This window comes from Dipodomys spectabilis, unplaced genomic scaffold (assembly GCF_019054845.1).
Source record: "Dipodomys spectabilis isolate Male_0828 unplaced genomic scaffold, ASM1905484v1 ptg000478l, whole genome shotgun sequence".
In the NCBI taxonomy this organism is placed as follows: domain Eukaryota; kingdom Metazoa; phylum Chordata; class Mammalia; order Rodentia; family Heteromyidae; genus Dipodomys; species Dipodomys spectabilis.
Window position 1 is genome coordinate 607,303 of NW_024871155.1, and position 19,202 is coordinate 626,504.

The following is a 19,202-nucleotide window of genomic DNA, read 5'->3' on the forward strand; positions in this document are numbered from 1 at the left end:
TTTCCACCCCACTGACTTCCCTGGCAAGCTGGGCAGTGCTAGGCAGTTGCCAAGGGCATGGAAATACTCATCTCTGGTGGTTTGGTCAGCCCCAGCCCACTGGGGCTTCTGGGCATCTCTGAGTGACACTGGACTCCTGCAGCAGGTATTCTGTATGAGTCTGGCAGAAGGGAAGAGACTCAGAGGACCAGGCCTGCAGAAGTGATTGGAGAAGGCAAATGGCATAGTTCGGAGGGGGAGGGGGTGCCCGGAGGGAGCTTCACCTCCTTAGCCCTCTTGCCCTTGGCTACATTAGAACATTTCTGGAGAGAAGCACCCAGGCCTACTCTGAGCTTGGAGCACAAAGGCTTGAAAGGAATTTCTGGTTAGACAGGAAGAGAAGGACTCTGCTTTTAGTTTTCAGTGCTTTTGTGGTTGCTGTTGTTGATCCGCTTCAGATAACTTGCTCCTATTTGACTCTAGGACTTCATTCTTACCCTGTTGGTTCAGGAAGCCGACAGCTCCCTGCTCAAGAAAACCATCTCAGGTCTGGCAGGGAGCTATTCTGTTCTAAGCAGGGAGTTAAACTTACTGACTGGTAGGGCCGGGCACCCAGTGACTCATGCCTGTCATCCTAACTACTCAGGAGGCTGAGATCTAAGGATCATGGTTCAGAGCCAGCCCCAGGGGGAAAGCCCATGAGACTTTTCATCTCCAATTAACCAGCAAAAAATAAATAAACAAAACTAGAACTGGAAAAAAAAAAGCTGGAAGTGGACCTGTGTCTCATGTGGTAGAGCACCAGCCTTGATCAAATAAGCTAAGGACAGCACCCAGGCCTTGAGTGCAAGTCCCAGTACGGCCCCCAAAATAAAAATTTACTGGTAGCGGCTCCATCTTTGGGTGAGGCTTGGAGAGGGTGTGTTTGCCTGTTTTCTACCCTCCTTCCAACAGAAGTCTACCTGCTTAGGTGGGCTGCTAAACCAAACCTGAGTCGGCTACTTCAGGCTGGCAAAAATCTTAGAAACTTAACACCAGGGTTTTTAGGCCACCGTGAGCATCCAACCTCTCCCCTCTCCCCCAGCCCAGACCTCTGCTTTCTTTTCCCTCAGTCCCTCTGATAGTTCCAACAGGGCTGTGACCTAGCTGCCAGCCTAGCATCAGTGACTTACTTTTGACCACCTTGAATCAACTTCCTGTCCAGCCTGCCTTTTCTCCTTGATCCTCACCTGTAACGGCTGTGTCTGGCCCAGCTTGTTCAGGCACCTATGCATTTACCTGGGAAGCAGGATGGGTGGTTGGGGGATAGGGGAAGGGGCTGGACACAGATTCATCTCTGCTGGATGGTTTGGCTTGGGATTGGGCAAGAAGACCCTGTCTGTTTGGGGGAAATCTTGGGGACTGTGGCCAGTCAGTGACCTGCTTTTGCATTCTCTTGGTGCCCACTGCCCTTCCTTATTTCTGGGAGACACAAACCATCCCCTAGCTGGCAGTTGACCTGCCTGAGCCAATGTGTCTGTCTGTGGTAATTAAGTGAACTGTAATAAAGGGGGAAATTTCACCCTGTCCCGTGTTACGTGTCTTCGTGGAGCCTCCCTGGGGCCGTGGGGCAGAGCGGGTGGGCCTGTGACCTGACACTCATCATCTGGCATTAGTAACCATGCACTTCTTGCTGGGTCGCTGGTAGCTCATACCCATCATCTTGGCGACTCAGGAGACTTGAGCTCTGAGGATCAAGGTTTGAAGCCAGTCCAGATAGCAAAGTCTGTGAGGCTTGTTGTCTTCAGTGAGCCACCAAAAAGTGCCAAAAGTGGAGGTGTAGCTCAAGAGGTAGAGTGCCAGCCTTGAGTGAAAAGGACAGTACCCAGGCCCCGAGTTCAAGCCCCAGCATGGATACAAACAAGATTCATCTTCAATGAGAAGAGTTTTCCTGCCCAGACGGCCTAAGCCCCCGGCTTGCTCATGGAGGCCTACCTCTGACATAGCTCCATCCTGCGGTGAATTCTTGGCATGCAGTGCCTGAGTTCTGATCAGTTGAGGGTGGGAGAAAGGAGGCCATAGGGGTGGGGTAGGGTAGGAGAAAGGAGGCCATAGGGGTGGGGTAGGGTAGGAGAAAGGAGGTCAGAGGAGCTTAGGCCCTTGAGAAAACCTGGGCTTTGGGTGGCAAGGTTTCCGCGCCAATGACTACAACTCCCAGAAGGCTGCGCGACCGCATGGCGCGAGAGCCTCTACACTGATTGGGCGGGCGGGGGGGGGGGGTGTGTGTGTGTGGAGAAAAGCGGCCGAGCTGTCGCGATATTTGAGGGTTGTCCCGAGATGCGCCTGGCGCGGGTGAGCGGCGGACGGACCGGGGACGCCGGGTTCCGTCTGTGGGGTGGGGGTGGGGGTGTGGGTGGGGGGACGGGAGGGCCCGGGGCGCGCGCGTGCAGCCCGGGAGGCCTCAGTTTCCCTGCCTGCACCGGCCGGGCCATCGGGCAGGCAGGAGAGGGGCGTGTGCCTGTGCCGCCCTCGGCTGCCCCGTGCTGTCGGGTCTAGCCGATAGATCTTTACATCCCGTGCTTATTTTAAGGTATTTGTGTGTGCGTGCGTGTGCACGCGTGTGTGTGTTTTTGCGTGCGTGCGCGCTGGCCCCGGGCCCGCACTCAGTGCTTACACTGTCCCTGGTCTGGTGCTCTACCACTTGAGCCACAGCTCCACTTTTGGCTTTTGGGTGGTTCATTGAAAGGAAGAATCTCACGAACTTTCCTGCCCGGGCTGGCTTCAAACCTTGATCCTCAGATCTCAGCCTCCTGAGTAGCCAGGATGACAGGCGTGAGCCACCAGCACTTTACTATTATGTAGAAGTTGTGGCTCATGGGGCTGGGAAGGTGGCTCAGTGGTAGAGCGCTTGCCTTGCATGCATGAGGCCCTGGGTTCGATTCCTCAGCACCACATGAGCAAAAAGAAAGCCAGAAGTGGCGCTGTGGCTCAAGTGGTAGAGCGCTTGCCTTGAGCTGAAGAGCTGAGGGACAGCGCCCAGGCCCAGAGTTCAGGCCTCACGACTGGACCCCAAAAAAAAAAAAAAAGTTGTGGCTCAGTGGTAGAGCGCTTGCCTAGCATGCATGAAGCCCTGGGTTCCATTCCTCAGTACCACATACACAGACAAAGCCATTAGTAGCACTGTGGCTCAAGTGGTAGAGCCATAGAGTGATAGAGCAAAAGAAGCTCAGGGGTTCAAGCCCCAGGACTGCAAAAAAAAAAAAAATTGTGTTTATTATGTAAACAAAGAATCTGGCCCTAGCTGTGGCTTAACTACCTGGCTAGTGACCTGGAACACTGAGGCTCAGTCATCTCAGCCCTCATTCTTACAGCCCGCCCACCTGCCAGTTCTTTTTGCTGTGAACAAGTTCCTAGATGTCAAGTGCCACTGAAGCCACTCTGTAATTAATCCCAGCTACTTGGGAGAGTGAGATCAGAAGATCACAGTTCCAGGTCACAAAAATGTTCATGAGACTCCATCTCGGTGGTAGAGACTGGATGTGGTGTGTACCTTCCCTATTATGACAGGAAACAAAATAGGAGGATCACTGTCAGGCCAGAAAAATGAGACCCTCTCAAAAAATAACCAGTCCAAGAAAAGGGTTGGAGATGCGACTGGGCGGTAGATCACTTGACTAACAAGTTCAAGACCCTGAATTCAAATCCCAGCACTGCCAAAAAGACAAAAAAGTTCTCACAAGTATATCAGAGGCCAGCAACATGAGGAACTGCCTACAGATAAACTCAATGTGCAATAAAAAATGGCTTCATTGGTTCATTGGTTTGGAGTTTGATCTTCCAGGGCAAACAAAACTCGTGCCTCACAGTCACACTTCTTTGGACTCAGGTTCAACTGATTTGACCCTGGCTCAGATGCTGGTTAAATGACCTGATTTCTGGTCTCCAAGCTTTCCTCCTCCCCCCCCCCCCCCCCAATTTTTATTAGAAAGGTAGGTGGGCTTGAGTTTTACTGCTCAGTACTAAGGAGTGCGTTTTTGTTGTTGTACTTTCCTTTAGCTTTTTTCCACTAAGGCTGTGCTCTACCACTTGAGCCCTAGCTCCACTTCCAAGCTTGTGGTGACTAATTGAAGAATCTTGACATTCCTACCTAGGCTGTCTTGGAACCATGATCCTCAGATCTCAGCCTCCTGAGTAGGTAGGATGACCGACGTGAGCCTGTGGCGCCTGGTGCATTTTGAGTCTTATTCTCTGCTGTGGTGGACCACATCAAGGCAGCCACGTTGGCCCCCACCCCAAGTCTAAGTGATTGTGCTTAGTAATATGAACCCTGGGAATTGAATCAGCTTGACATGGAGAAACTTCAGGGACTAAACAGAGATGCAATTGAGCCTCTGGTTTTGGCAACAATCTCCCTGTCCTAGCACCAGATGGCTGAGGTGTGGCAGGGTGTTGGCAGAGGGGACTCTGTGGGACCAAGGATGTGTCTTGATGTCATACTCTCATGCTCTGGGGAGAAGATGGCTGATAGGGTCTAGCAGAATGTGTGTGTGTGTGTGTGTGTGTGTGTGTGTGTGTGTAGGTACTGGAGTTTGAACTCAGGCCCTCCCACTTTTGTTTGACTTTTTCACTCAAGTTGGTGATCTACCACTTGCACACTTATGGCTTTTTTTTTTGTTGGTCGTGGGACTTGAACTCTGGGCCTGGGCACTGTCCCTGCGCTCTTTAGTTCAAGGCAAGCGCTACTTGAGCCACAGTGCCACTTCCAGTTTTCTAGTGGTTTTTATTGGAGATCAGAGTCTCACAGACTTTTCTGCCTAGGCTGGCTTTGAACCATGATCCTCAGATCTTAGCCTCCCCAGTAGCTAGGATTACAGGTGTGAGCCACTGGCACCCAGCCACTTCTGGCTTTTTGCTAGATAGTTGGAGATGAGAATCATGGACTTTTCCCCACCCATGTGGGCTTCAAAATGCCATCCTCAGATCTCAGGCTCCTGAGTAGCTAGGATGACAGGCATGAGCCACTGGCCTCTGAGCACATTCCTTTCAAACTCTCACCCTTCTCTCTCTCTCTCTCTCTCTCTCTCTCTCTTTCTCTCTCTCTCTCTCTCTCTCTCTCTCTCTCGTGTGTGTTTGTGTGTGTGTGTGTGTGTGTGTGTGTGTGTGTGTGTGTGGTGGGGCTTGAACTCTAGACCTGGGTGCTGTTCCTGAGCTCTTCAGTTCAAGGTGAGCATTCTACCACTTGAGCCACAGCACCACTTCTGGTTTTCTGGTGGTTAATTGGAGATAAGAGTCTCATGGACTTTCCTGCCTAGGCTGGATCCTCAGATCTCAGCCTCCTGAGTAGCTAGGATTGTAGGCATGAGCCACTAGTGCCTGGTCCCTCCTCTTTGTTTGTTTTTGTTTTTTTTTGGTCCAGTTGTGGAGCCTGAACTCTGGGCCTGGGCGCTGTCCCTCAGCTCTTCAGCTCAAGGCTAGTGCCCTACCACTTGAGCCACAGCGCCACTTCCGGCTTTTTTCTTTTTGCTTATGTGGTGCTGAGGAATTGAACCCAGGGCCTCATGCATGCAAGGCAAGCAAGCGCTCTACCACTGAGCCACCTTCCCAGCCCCTGGTCCCTCCTCTTGACTGGAGAAAGTGCTCCAGATCCAGCCTGAATGTCTTCCTGCCCATGAGGTGATCTGGGGGCAGTCACAGTACTTGGCTGTCATTGCTCTGTAACCTGCTGTGGGGTGGCGGAGCAGGGAGGGGACCCCAGCACAGGGGCGCCTAGCATCACCCCCCACTGCCACCCCTGGGATGCTCTCTCTCTGTTGGATGTCTGAATGATGTGTTACCTCTTTATTCTGCTTTTGACTAGGTCTAATGGATCCCCCACTTTGCAAACTCCCCGAACTTGAAGCTGCCAAACCCCAACTGCAACCACAGGCCTCCTGTCTGGCCGCCACACCCGGAGCAGAAAGAAAGTTCCATGTTCTTGTGGGTGTCACCGGGAGCGTGGCTGCCCTGAAGTTGCCTCTTCTGGTGTCAAAGCTTTTGGAAATCCCCGGGGTGAGTGTTGTCGCCTGTCACAAGCACGTGCATGCATGTGCGGTGGCCTCTAAGCAAAGACTCTGCCCCTCCGGTCTGTCCATTTCTGTAATGTGTCTGGCAGCCTTATATGTGGGTGTGTTCACGTTGGGATGGGGAGGAGACAGGCCAAACACAGTGTAAGCAGAATCTAGGTTAGGTTACAAGGGGGAAAGCAAAGCCAGGCGCTATGAATCAATGCCTGACATCCTAGCTCCTTAGGAGGCTGAGATGTGAGAATTGAGGTTCAAAGCCAGCCAGGGCAAGAAAGTCCCTGAGACTCTTTGTTTTTTTTTGGGGGGGGGGGCAGTTGTGGGGCCTGAACTCTAGGCCTGGGCGCTGTCCCTCAGCTCTTCAGCTTAAGACTAGCGCTCTACCACTTGAGCCACAGCGCCACTTCTGGCTTTTTTTTTCTTTTTGCTTATGTGATGCTGAGGAATCGAACCCAGGGCCTCATGCATGCAAGGCAAGCACTCTACCACTGAGCCACCTTCCCAGCCCACCCCTGAGACTCTTAAGCTCCAGTGAATCACTGAAAAGTCAGAAGTGGAGGTGTGGATGAAGTGGTAGAGTGCCAGCCTTGAATGAGAAAACTAAGGTTCAGTGCCCAAGCAGAGTTCAAACCCCAGCACCAACACACACACACACACACACACACACACACACACACACACACACACACACACACACACACACACACACACACACACACACATCTTGACACTGGATTCTGAGCTTCTGTTGCTCATGGCTCCCTTTGCTAACATCCCCGCCCTTTTCCCCCCTTCCTTCCCCAGTTCAAAACCAGCCTGGCCAGGAAAGTCTGTGAGACTCTTTTATCTCCAGTTAACCAGCAAAAAAGCGGGAAGTGGAGGTGTGGCCCAAATGATATAGAGCACCAACAGCCTTGAGTGGAAAAGCTAAGGGACAGTGTCCAGGCACTGAGTTCAAGCTTTATTATCAACACACACATATATATACAATTCACTTGACAAAGAACCATAGTGTTCCCTGGGTACTGCTTGTGTTATCCAGCACTAGCTTGGATGAGAGTTGGAGTACGTTGTTCAACTGTTGCAGTCCAGGCCTGGCGTGGCCACGAGGCTGTACCTGCCATGACCAGCAGGGGTCAGTATTCTCTCACAGAGGACCTGTGGGGGAGCTCTCACAGGGGCTGGAAAAGGTTTATTTAATTTTTCACTTTCTACCAACTTCAGGTTGGGAAAAGCAATAAAGCCGCCAGCTGGGGATGCCAGCCAGGCCAGAGGGGGAAGGGAAGAGGGTCCTTTGGCTTCTCGGAGACGAGGCGCTGTTTTTGGTGAAGGGCCTAACTGCTTGGGCCCAGAACCATTAGTCACAGCTGGCCAGCTAGAGCCTGGTGTCTGGGAGGCCTGGGAGGGGGGGGCTGGGGTGTAGCTTTGATACCCCCCCCCCTCCCGCCCCACACCCCGCCATGCATTTCCTTTTCCCATAGCCCCCGAGTTTCCGGATGAGTGGATGGGGGCGGGGAGTCCCATCTCAGGAAACAGATGGGCAGCCTCAGAGCTCAGGAGAATGGTGACCCTGCCATTTCCTCCCGGCCCACGCAGTCTGTGTGTGTGTGTGTGCATGTGTGTGCATGTATGTGTATACGTGTGCATACGTGCATGCCTGTGAGGGTCAGGCTGCCGGGACCTGGAGATTCTCCATCTCTTCCCCCCTACCCCCAACACACACACCCAGGCTTTGGGCTGGGCCCCTGGGAGGATGTCTGTGTATCTGGCCATCTCCCCACTTTCTCCCTCTCCCCTTGAGAGGCCTCCTCTGACTTTGCCTGCCTTTCTCATTTATTATTTACTTATTACTTATTATTATTATTATTGCCAATCCTGGGGCTTGAACTCAGGGCCTGGGTACTGTCCCCGAGCCTCTTTGTGCTCCAGGCTAGCACTGTACCACTTGAGCCACAGCGCCACTTGAGAATTTTTCTGAGTAGTTTATTGGAGATAAGAGTCTCCCAGACTTTTCTGCCCAGGCTAACTTCAAAGAACTATGATTGATAGATCTCAGCCTTCTGAGTAGCTAGGATTACAGGTATGAGGGTATGAGCCTCTGATGCCTAGCTTTCATTTATTTATTTGGTAGTTGTGCTTTTGTTTGTTTTCGTACTGGAGTTTGAGGGGCCTGGGGCTGCCCCTTAGCTTTTTGGTTGTTGTTGGTCTTGAGACTTGAACTCTGGGCCTGGGCCCTGTCTTTGAGCTCTTCAGCTCCAGGCTACTCTACCACTTGAGCCACAGCGCCACTTCCGGTTTTCTGGAGGTTCATTGGAGATAGAGTCTCATGGACTTTCCTCCCAGGCTGGCTTTGAATGGCAATCCTCAGAGCTCAGCCTCCTGAGTAGCTAGGATGACAGATGCCCCTTAGCTTTTAAATTTTTTTTTCTTTCTCAAGTCTAGGACTCTCCACTTGAGCCATAGCTCTACTTCCAGATCTTTTCAAAATACTTTATAAAATTGTTATTATAAAGGTGATGTACAGAAGGGTTACAGTTACATGAGCCAGGTAAAGATTACTTCTAGGAGCTGAGAAGGTCGCTCAGCGGTAGAGCGCTTGCCTTGCATGCATGAGGCCCTGGGTTCGATTCCTCAGCACCACATAAGCAAAAAGAAAAAAGCCGGAAGTGGCACTGTGGCTCAAGTGGTAGAGCGCTCGTCTTGAGCTGAAGAGCTGAGGGACAGCGCCCAGGCCCAGAGGTCAAGCCCATGACCACCACCAACACTAACAACAAAATCTGTTTAGCGAAGGGAAGCAAACACTCAAATGACCCATTTCTTCTCACATTGGTCTTTGAAGATTCTAGATCCCAAAGGTAACCCTAGAGAAGGCCCTGCGGCTTAGGAGCTGCAGAGGTCTTATGATTGCATGCTAGTCAGGCACGTGGGGAGTGGTAGCTTGTGGGATAGCTCAGTTTCTGCTTTTTGGCTGGCAGCCTGGCCTTACCGGCAGGTGGGAAAGAAGACTGACACTGTCACCTTTTGGGCAGGTGTCAGCAGGGCCCAGAGCCAGGAGATTTCAAAATGTAAGGAAATCTTTCACTACAGGTGTTGCTGGCTTTGGGCTTAGAGAAGGGTAAATTTCTAGACTATTCTTCCAAGCCCACTAAGAGTGAGAAAGGACCTCAGTCATACACAGTGTGTGAGGTAGATATTGCTTTTCTGAGGACTGTTTATTTATTTAGTGTCAGGAATGGGGCTTGAACTCGGGGCCTAGGCCTTGTACCTTAGCTTTTTCCCTCAAAGTGGCTAGTGTGCTCTACTGCGTGAACCACAGCTCTACTTCTAGCTTTTTGCTGGTTTTAATTGGAGGTAAGCGTCTCAGAGAGTTTTCTGGCTGGGTTGGCTTTGAACCGTGATCCTCAGATCTCAGCCCCCTGAGTAGGCTTTCAAGCGTGATTCACTATGCCTGATCTCTATTTTATCAGTGTATAGAGAAATTATCAGTGTCCATAATCCCTAATTCACTCATGAAACTCAACCCTGTGGTTACAGGAGGTTACCACTGCCAGTGTGTGTGTATGACCATGTACGCATGCACGCACGCACGCATGCAGGTTAGTATTCGCGTCCTGGCTGGCCAACAGGCTCCGTTCCCAGATCCGGTGCATGGCAGTGTCAGCACTGTCATTCACTGCAGGGCCTGACGTCAGAGCTGGGTGCCCTGCATCACTGGGGCGTGAGCGTAGCAGGCACTTCCGCTCCAGAGCCTTCACCAGCCTATGGAGGCCTGGTCCTAGGCCTTGTGCCTAGAAACGCCCCGTGCCCTGTGGCCAGCCAGCGTGGGGCCTCCCAAGGGAGTTTTTCCTTGACTGGTGCCCGCCAGGGCTCTGTGCCCAGCATCTGTGCCCAGTGTGGTAACCACCAACCACAGACAAATGTAAGGTTGGTCTGTTCTTTCTTGTGTCCGTCCTGAGGCTTGAACTTAGGGCGTAGGTGCTGTCCCTGAGCTTTTTCACTCAAGGTTGGCATTATGCCACTTGAGCCACATCTCCACTTCCAGCTTTTTGGTGGCTCATTGGAGATAAGAGTCTCGAGGACTTTCCTGTCCGGGCTGGCTTCAAACCATGATCCTCACCACCTACAGAGTCCATAGGATTATAGGCATGAGCCATAGCACTCGGCCACATCAGGTGTTGGTTTTTTATCGGTGGTGGGGCTTGAACTCTGGGCCTGGACACTGTCCCTCAACTCTTCAGCTCAGGGCTAGTGCTCTACCACTTGAGCCACAGCGCCACTTCTGACCTTTTCTGTTTATGTGGAGCTGAGGAATTGAACCCAGGGCCTCATGCATACGAGGCAAGCACTCCACCACTGAGCCACCTTCCCACCCAGGTTTGGTTTTTGTTTTGTGTGTTTGTTTGTTTTTTGCCAGTCCTGGGGCTTGAACTCAGACCTGGGTGCAGTCCCTGATCCTTTCTGTGCTCAAAGCTAGTGCTCTACCACTTGAACCACAGCTCCACTCCTGGCTTTTTCTGTTTATGTGGTACTGAGGAATCGAACCCATAGCTTCATGCATGCTAGGCAAGCAACACTATACCATTAAGCCACATTCTAAGCCCCTGACATCATGCTTTTTTAATGTGGCAGACCCAAGACCCAGCCCATGGCTCCTCTGAGCTTTTGGCTAAGTGAATGGAGAGAGGACAAAGCCACAGGGCTGATGACTCACACCTAGTGACTTCCCAGGAACTCCAGAAGAACTGAAGGCTGGGCCTGCCTGCCGCCTTGCCCTGGGTCTGTGGGGGTGGGGGGACTGTCAGGGAGGGGCATGGCGAGGATCCAACCATTCCCTGAACTGCAGGTGAGCCGTGTAATTACTGTACAGCCTGTGGGTTAGCCACAGGGTGGTCCGGCTGAACAGCTGGTCTGAGAACCTGAGAGGAAAGCCCTAGAGCAATGGTAACACTCCGGAGAGGAGGCCAGACAGAGCCTGGTGGGCGGGAGACCCTGCTGGGTGGCAGGAGAGTCAGGGTAGTGCTAAGAGTCCCCCCCCCCCCCCCCCCCCCCGCCTTGTACAAAGGCAATATCAGTTTGCTGGTATTTCTGAGCTGGCAGTTTTGGAGATGAGAAAGCTGGGAGTAGAGGGCTGGGAACATTGCTTAGTGGTAGAGTGCTTGGAACCCTGGGTTCCATTCCCCAGTACCATATACACAGAAGAAGCCACAAGTGGCCCTGTGGTTCAAGTGGTAGAGTGCTAGCCTTGAGCAAAAGAAGCCCAGTAATAGTGCCCAGGTCCTAAGTTCAAGCCCCAAGAATGGCCAAAAAAAAAAGGAGTAGATAAAGATGAACTCAGCCAGGTGCTGGTGGCTCACACCTGTAATCCCAGCTACTCAGGAGGCTGAGATCTGAGGATTTCAGTTCAAAGCCAGCTCAGGCAGGAAAGTCCTTGAGACTCTTTATCTCCAAGAAACCACCAGAAAACCAGAAATGGCACTGTGGCTCAAGTGGTAGAGCACTTGCCTTGAGCTGAAGAGCTGAGGGACAGTACCCAGGCCCAGAGTTCAAGCCCCATGACTGACAGAAAAAAGAAAAGAAAAAGATAAACCCACAGTGAGTGTTCTTTTCTGTTTGTTTAATTGTGTTTTTGGCAGGGAAGTCAAATCATAGTGTTGGAGGATTAGAGGTGAGGAGGGACCAAAAAAAGCACCGGAGTGAAATTGGCCATGAGTAAGCAAGCTACGATCTCCTGCCTTCCTCATTGTTGCTGGGAAAAAAAGCACAGAATGTACCAAGTGCTTGCCATCTGAGCTACTCAGGAAAGTTGAGATGTGGAGGATCCAAGTTGAAAGCCGGCAGGAAAAATCCCTAAGAGTCTCACCTTTTGATTAGCCAGCAAAAAGCCAAAAATGGAGCCATGGCTCAACTGGTAGAGCACCAGCCTTGAATAACAGCAACAACAAAATGCTATGAGACAATGCACAGACCTCAAGTTCAAGCCCCAGTACTGACACAGAAGGAAGAAAAGTAGGATGAAGGATGTGATCTGTGCTGAGGTCACAGATTTGTAGTTGGTGGCCTTGGGGATGTACAGGAAACATCCAAGGGCCAGGGCCTGGGGGCGGGGGGGTCACTGCTGTCTGTTTATCAAAGAGGTGAGGGAGGGCAGGGCCATTTCTACAGACAGGCTTTCGGGTACAGGGAACAGCGTTTAGGCGAGAACCGTTGTCACACAGGCGGAAGTGGGTGCCAGAAAAAGACCTATCAAAGCAAGTTTAGGTCTTGGAGCTAAGACAAAACTTTGTTTTTTGTTTTTTTTTCAGTTGCTTGTAGAGCTTTAACTCAGGGCCTGGGTCCTGTCCCTGAGCTTTTTTGTTGTTGTTGTTGTTCAAAACTAGCGCTCTACCATTTTGAGCCACAGCTCTACTTCCAGGTTTTTGGTGGTTCAGTGGAGATCAGAGTCTCCCAGACTTTCCCCGCCTGGGCTGGCTTTGAACCTTGATCCTCAGATCTCAGTCTCCTGAGTGTCTGGGATTACAGGGGTGAGCCACGTGGTGCTGGTGCTAGGCTCTTATTTATTTATTTTTTTGTAAGCTAGCATTAGCATTGTTTTTTCCTGGGAATCTTCAGTCACCTCTAAGTGTCTATTTGTTTATTTAATCTTGTTCTTTTGCTTACAAATATCTGCTACTCTGGCTGTGCCTACTTGGGTGTGAAAGCTTCTTGGAAACACTTATCTTCCTTGCTGGGAATGAGATGTTTGGTTGGGAGCCCTGGGAATTAGATTTCCTTCCCAGCTCACCATACTCCCAGAGTCATTTGGGCTTTCCAGAAAAGACTTCACCCAACTCCCACTGAGAAGACCCAATGTTGTTAGGGCCAAGGAAAGGGAAGAGAACTTGGATCTCTCTAGATCTGGGCAGCTATTCTAGAACTGGTGTCCGCCACAACTTGCAAAGTTGAACAACTCAGCCTCGTGCAGAGTGGAAGATGCAGGTGCCCTCTGGCTGTTAGGCTGGAGGCTGCGGCCGCACTGCAGAGTCCAGCCTGCCCTTGGCCTTCAGCTCTGTTCCCACCTGCACTCCTAGGCCCTCAGACACACACCCTGAGCCTTTCCTGCCTCTTTGACCCCCATGAGTTCCTTTCTTCTCTCTCTCTCTTTTTTTTTTTTTTGCCACTTGTGGGTCCTGAACTCTGGGCCTGGGCGCTGTCCCTCAGCTCTTCAGTTCAAGGCTAGCGCTCTACCACTTGAGCCACAGCACCACTTCCGGCTTTTTTCTTTTTGCTTATGTGGTGCTGAGGAATCGAACCCAGGGCCTCAGGCATGCAAGGTAAGCGCTCTACCACTGAGCCACCTTCCCAGCCCCATGGGTTCCTTTCTTAGTCTATAATCATCTAATCTGACCTCATCTCCCCTCACTGGCTAATGCTTTTTTATTTTCTTATTTTGTGCCAGTCCTGGGGCTTGAACTCAGGGCCCAGGCACTGTCCCTGAGCTTTTTCACTCAAGGCTAGTGCTCTCCCACATTGAGCCACAGCTCCACTTAGGGTTTTCTGGTGGTTCATTAGAGATAAGAATCTATGGACTTTCCTACCTGGGCTGGCTTTGAACCCTGATCCTCAGATCTCAGCCTCCTGAGTAGCTGGGATGACAGGCGGGAGCTGCCAGCGCCTGCCTTGTGGTTCTCTTAGCTCATAGCGCATCCCTCTCTCCCTCCCTTTTATTTACTTATTTTTTTCTCTTGGTGACAGCTGGAAGTCACAGTGGTGACAACAGAGAGAGCCAAACATTTCTACAGCCCCCAGGATGTCCCGGTCACTCTCTTCAGTGACGCTGATGAATGGGAGGTCAGTGTGGGCCACCCCCTGTCCCCCAGAGTGGCCGAGTCCCATCGTATTCCTCGTCCGCCCTTCCCCAGCCCAATAGGACACAATGTCTGCAGCCCAGGGGCCTGGTGGCTGGAGCAAGCAGACACGCTGGCCTGGACTCCGTGGTCAGGGGCCATCTGGGCCGTGGAGATGAGGAAACATCTGTCTCACTTCTGGCCCGAGGGAGCGCCCCACCCCCCATCCCTCGGTCCACACCCCCACTGCACAGCTCGGCTCTGGCCCCGTGCCCTGAGGCTCAGTGTCCTTGGCTTTATCTAGGCTGGTGAGACCATGCCTGGCCCACGTGGGGCCCAAGAAGCTCCCTTCCCACGGCTGGCTGTCGGGCTCGGCCAGGCCTGCAGCAGCAGCAGCAGCAGCCGCCACAGCCTGCGAGGCCTTTTCTATAAAAAATAAACCAGTCTCAGCCTTGAACACTGCTGGCCTGGCCTCCCGTCCCCACCCCCTCCGTTTCTCACTGTCCCAGAGTCCTTCCCCCCCCCCCCCCCCCCCCCCAAGCCTGGACGACACCAGCATCCGCCCCAAGCAGACAGGCCAGGAACTCCCTGCCAGATGGCAGTTCTCAAGAAAAAAAAAAACCCAACCCTAAAGGGAGAGAGACAAGAGGTGCTTGTTCCCCTCCGGCCTGGCTTATGTCAGGCTGCTGGCTCAAGCGCTACGGCTCGCTGGCGTAAGCCACAAAGAGGAGGTGGGCATGGCAGAGGGCGGGGGACGGGGGGGATGCTCCCACGGGTCCCCCACCCCCCCTTCCCTTTCTCTGCCAGATGTGGAAAGGCCGCTCCGACCCCGTGCTCCACATCGACCTGCGCAGGTGGGCAGACCTCATGCTGGTGGCCCCCCTGGATGCCAACACTCTGGGCAAGGTGGCCGGTGGCCTCTGTGACAACCTGCTGGTGAGCCACGCTGGGGCCCTCTCCCTCCCCCGGGCTCCCACAGGGACAGCTGACCCCCCCACCCCCCCACCAGCACACCTGTCCTTGTGTTACCTGTGCCAGCAAGGGGCAGGAGTAGAACCCGCGTCCCATGCCCTGCTTGGTGCCCACCCTTTGCCCCTGCCTGCCTTCCTCCCTAGTCCTTTCAGCCACTCTGTTTCCCTCCTGCCCTTCCCTTCGGCTTGCCCTTTTCCCAGCAGGATGGATCTCACACACACATCTGTCTCCAGTAGCTTTAGCCCCAGGGCCCAGCCTCAGGGTCTCTATGTTAGGAAGGAATGAGGGTTGGCTGCTGGCCCCTGGGTGGCAGAAGAGTCCAGTTGCACTAACTAGGGATTTGGTGTAGGCCTGAGAGGCTGCCTTAAAGAGGTTCCTTTTTGGAGGCTGGGAAGGTGGCTTAGTGGTAGAGGGCTTGCCTAGCATGCATGAAGACTCTGGGTTCGATTCCTCAGTACCACAAGTGGCGCTGTGGCTCCAGTGGTCGAGTGCCAACCTTGAGCAAAAGAAGCTCAGTGCCCAGGCCCTGAGTTCCAGCCCCAGGACTGGCAAAAAAAAAAAAGAAAAAAAGGTCCTTTTTAAAAAATTTTATAATTTGCTGTCAGTACTAGGGCTTGAACTCCTTTCTTAGCTTTTTCTACTCAAGGGTGGTGCTCTACCCCTTGAGCCACATCTCTACTTCTTTTTGCTGGTTCATTGGAGATAAGCATCTGAGAAGACTTCCCTGCCTGGTCTGGTTTTGTTGAATAGCGATCCTCAGAACTCAGCCTCGTGAGCCACCGCACCAAGCCTGGAGGGATGGCTAGAAGCTGGGCCTGCTTCCTCCCATCCGGTTGGCTCTCTTTCCTCCGTGTTAGGGATCGTCCTGGTCTCCTGACTTGTGGGCTCTTGCTCGGGCCTCTGCCCCTGGCCCGCCCAGGCCCTGGCCCCTTGTGTTTGTGCTACACAAGCAATCAAATCCATAAGAAAAGGCCAATTCCTGGGGTGGCTGGCCTGACTTAAAGCCCTGACTCCCTCCAGACTGAGATCGGCTATCTGCACCACAGTGCAGGAACCCCCCCACCCCAGGTGTCGGACACAGTGGCCCCATAGTACCTGTGGGTCGAGGGAAGCGATTTCCTCCCCCCTCCCCCCCCCCCACTGCCAGCCAGTCTTCAGTCTGTGCAGGAAGTGGGGAGCTCTTGAGACAGAGAAGTGGGGGTGGGGGAGGGGAATATGTGGGGAGGCAGACACCCCAGGAGGCAGAGGTCTAGGGCTCTGCTGTGGGCCATTTGCTGTGTTTTGAGAATCCCCAACCCATGCCAGGTGCCAGTGGCGCACACCTGTCATCCCAGCTATTCAGGAAGCTGAGATCTGAGGATCCTGGTTCAAAGCCAGCCCGGGCAGGAAAGTCCATGAGGCTCTTATTTCCAATAAACCACCAAAAAGTTGGAAGTGGAACTGTGGCTCAAGGGGTAGAGCGCTAGCCTTGAGCAAAACAGTTCAGGAACAATGCTTAGCTCTGAGTTCAAGCCCCAAGACAGCACACACACACACACACCCCATATTAAAAAAATCCCTAGCTCACCCCTGGACTCTGTCTCTGTCTCTGTCTCTCTGTCTCTCTCTCTCTCACACACACACACACACACTCTCTCTCTCTCTCTCTCTTTCTCTCTCTCTCTCCCCGGGCTCTTCTAAATACGTTCCTGGCTTCTGCAAAAGGGGCAGGTGGCCCCGAGCCAAGAGGAAGTGTGACTAAAACCGGCCCGCTCACAGCCCGGTTGCTACATTGAGAGGCCTTGGTGGGAAACCAGCACTGGTGTCTGGGACGACGCAGGCAGCCAGGTCCCGGGGCTGTGCGCTGTGCACACGCAGGCAACCAGGTCCCGGGGCTGTGCGCTGTGCACACGCAGGCAGGGTGCCGAGGGACGGACGCGGCCCAGGCCTGAACATGGCATGGTTGTTCGCCCTGCCCTTTCCTTTTCCCAGCTGGTCTCCATTCCGAGGAAGTGGGGGTTCCGGCTCTCTTCTTTCCAGGGGCTCCTGCCTGGAAGAATGTGCCAGATGCCATTAGACCACAAGGGAGCTAATCCCTTCCTTCCTTCTTTCCTTCCTTCCTTCCTTCCTTCCTTCCTTCCTTCCTTCCTTCCTTCCTTCTCTCCTTCCCTCCTTCCCTCCCTCCCTCCCTCCCTCCCTCTCTGCTTCCCTGAAGCTGTGGCCCTGGCATTAAAAAATTCATCAGAGGAGTTGGAGGCGTGGCCCAGGTGGTAGAGCACCAGGCAGTGAGTGAACGCATCAGATGTTGAGTGTGAGCCCGGGCTTCGTGGGACTGTCCCGTGGAGAATGGGGCCGGGGTGGGCTCTGAGCCTGCAGGAGCGGCTGGGCACTTGCGCTGCTGGTGCCATCTGTGAGGACAGGGACACCAGCTGCCTTATAGGCTCCCCCTGAGGGTAGGAGAGAACGCATTTGTCCTGTATCTGAGCTTTGTGCCACTCCTGGGGCTTGATTGAACTCGGGGTCTGGACGTTGTCTCTTGAGTTTTTGCACTCAAGGCTGGCGCTCTACATACTTGAGCCACAGCTCCACTTCCAGCTTTTGCTGGCTCCTTGGAGATAAAGAGTCTCACGGACTCTTCCCTGCATGGGCTGCCTTTGAACCGTGATCCTCCGATCTCAGCCTCCTGAGTAGCTAGGATGACAGGCCTGAGCCTCGCTGTTCACGTTGAGCATTTGTGCTCTAACTTGCCTGCCAACTACACAGCCTGCCAGATGCGCCTCAGCCAGGCTGCTCCTACCCGGAAATGTCAGGTGGAGAAGGTTCAGGCTGTGCGGGAGGATGGATGGCCAGGTGGGGGGGGGGGGGACTTGGAGGGCCAGGGAGGGGTTGCAGGCAGGCCAACAGTGCCCGTCAGCACCCACTGGCCCCCCCTTCTTTGCAGACCTGTGTCATCCGTGCCTGGGACCGCAGCAAGCCGCTCCTCTTCTGCCCCGCCATGAACACGGCCATGTGGGAACACCCCGTCACCGCCCAGCAGATCGGCCAGCTCAAGGCCTTTGGCTACCAGGAGATTGCCTGTATAGCCAAGAAGCTGGTGTGTGGAGATCAAGGTGGGCATCGCGCCAGGCTCCTGGTGCCAGGCCTGGAAAGGGCTGTGCTTTGTGGTCGCCTCTGACATTTATTTTGTTTTAGTGCCAGTACTGGGACTTGAACTCAGGGCCTCATGTGCTCCCTTAGCTTTTTTTTTTTTTTGCCAGACCTGGGACTTGAACTCTGAGCTTGGACGCTGTCCCTGAGCTCCTTTCACTCAAGGCTAGTGAGCCTTGACACGGCACCACTTGAGCCACGGCACCACTTCCAGCTTTTTCTGTGATTAATTGAAGATGAGAGTCTCACAGACTTTCTTGCCCTGGCTGGACCCTGATCCTCAGATCTCAGCCTCCTGAGTAGCTAGGATTACAGGTGTGAGTCACCAGTGCTCAGCCTCTGTGTGTGTGTGTGTGTGTGTGTGAATGTGAATTCTAGGGCTTGAACTCAGGGCATAGGTGCTATCCCTGCACTTTTGTGCTCAAGGCTAGCATTCTACCACTTTGGGCCACAGCTCTACTTCTGATTTTCTGGTGGATCATTGAAGATAAAAATTTCATGTATGGGCTGGGAAGGTGGCTCAGTGGTAGAGCGCTTGCCTTGCATGCATGAGGCCCTGGGTTCGATTCCTCAGCACCACATAAGCAAAGAGAAAAAAGCCGGAAGTGGCACTGTGGCTCAACTGGTAGAGTGCTAGCCTTGAGCTGAAGAGCTGAGGGACAGCGCCCACGCCCAGAGTTCAGGCCCCACGACCAGACCCAAAAAAAAAAAATAATAATAATTTCATGTACTTTCCTGCCCAACCTGGCTTTGAACCGCAATCCTTAGATTTCAGCCTCCTGAGTAGCCAGGATTATAGGTGTTAATCACCAGTGCCCAGCATAGTGTGTGTATGTGTGTGTGTGTGTACCCATATTGGGGCTTAAACTCTGGGTCTTGCATTTTTAGCTTTTTTGCTGAAAGCTCATGCATAGTTTACTGCACAGCTCTACTTCCAGTTTTCTTTTTTCTTTTTCTTTTTCTTTTTTTTTGTCAGTTGTTGGACTTGAACTCAGGGCCTAGGCACTGTCCTTGAGCCTCTTTATGCTCAAGGTTAATGCTGAGGTACAGCGCCACTTTCATTTGTGTGTGTGTGTGTGTGTGTGTGTGTGTGTGTGTGTGTGTTTTGTGACTGGTTAATTGGAGATAAGAGTCTCATGGAGACTCTTCTACCTGGGCTGGCTTCCAACCGAGATCCTCAGATTTCATCCTCCTGAGTAGCTAGGATTACAGGCATGAGCCACCTGTACCTAGCTGGGTTTGTGTGTGTGTGTGTGTGTGTGTG

General features: G+C 52.9%; 1 protein-coding gene across 4 annotated transcripts in view; it reads left to right on the forward strand.

The window, feature by feature from the left end:
• The first annotated feature begins 2,261 nt into the window (after window positions 1-2,261).
• Ppcdc (phosphopantothenoylcysteine decarboxylase) overlaps window positions 2,262-19,202 on the forward strand; it is a 32,545-nt gene continuing 15,604 nt past the window's right edge. For 2 of the 4 annotated variants that reach the window (XM_042668848.1, XM_042668845.1), the window contains exons 1-5: window positions 4,023-4,153; window positions 5,816-6,006; window positions 13,749-13,844; window positions 14,648-14,776; window positions 17,733-17,901. In XM_042668848.1, coding sequence (XP_042524782.1) covers window positions 5,821-6,006; window positions 13,749-13,844; window positions 14,648-14,776; window positions 17,733-17,901 — 580 coding nt within the window. In that variant the 5' untranslated portion in view covers window positions 4,023-4,153; window positions 5,816-5,820. Of the gene's footprint in view, window positions 2,311-2,529; window positions 2,549-4,022; window positions 4,154-5,815; window positions 6,007-13,748; window positions 13,845-14,647; window positions 14,777-17,732; window positions 17,902-19,202 lie in introns of those variants that run through there. The other 2 variants (XM_042668846.1, XM_042668847.1) reach the window with 2 other exon arrangements.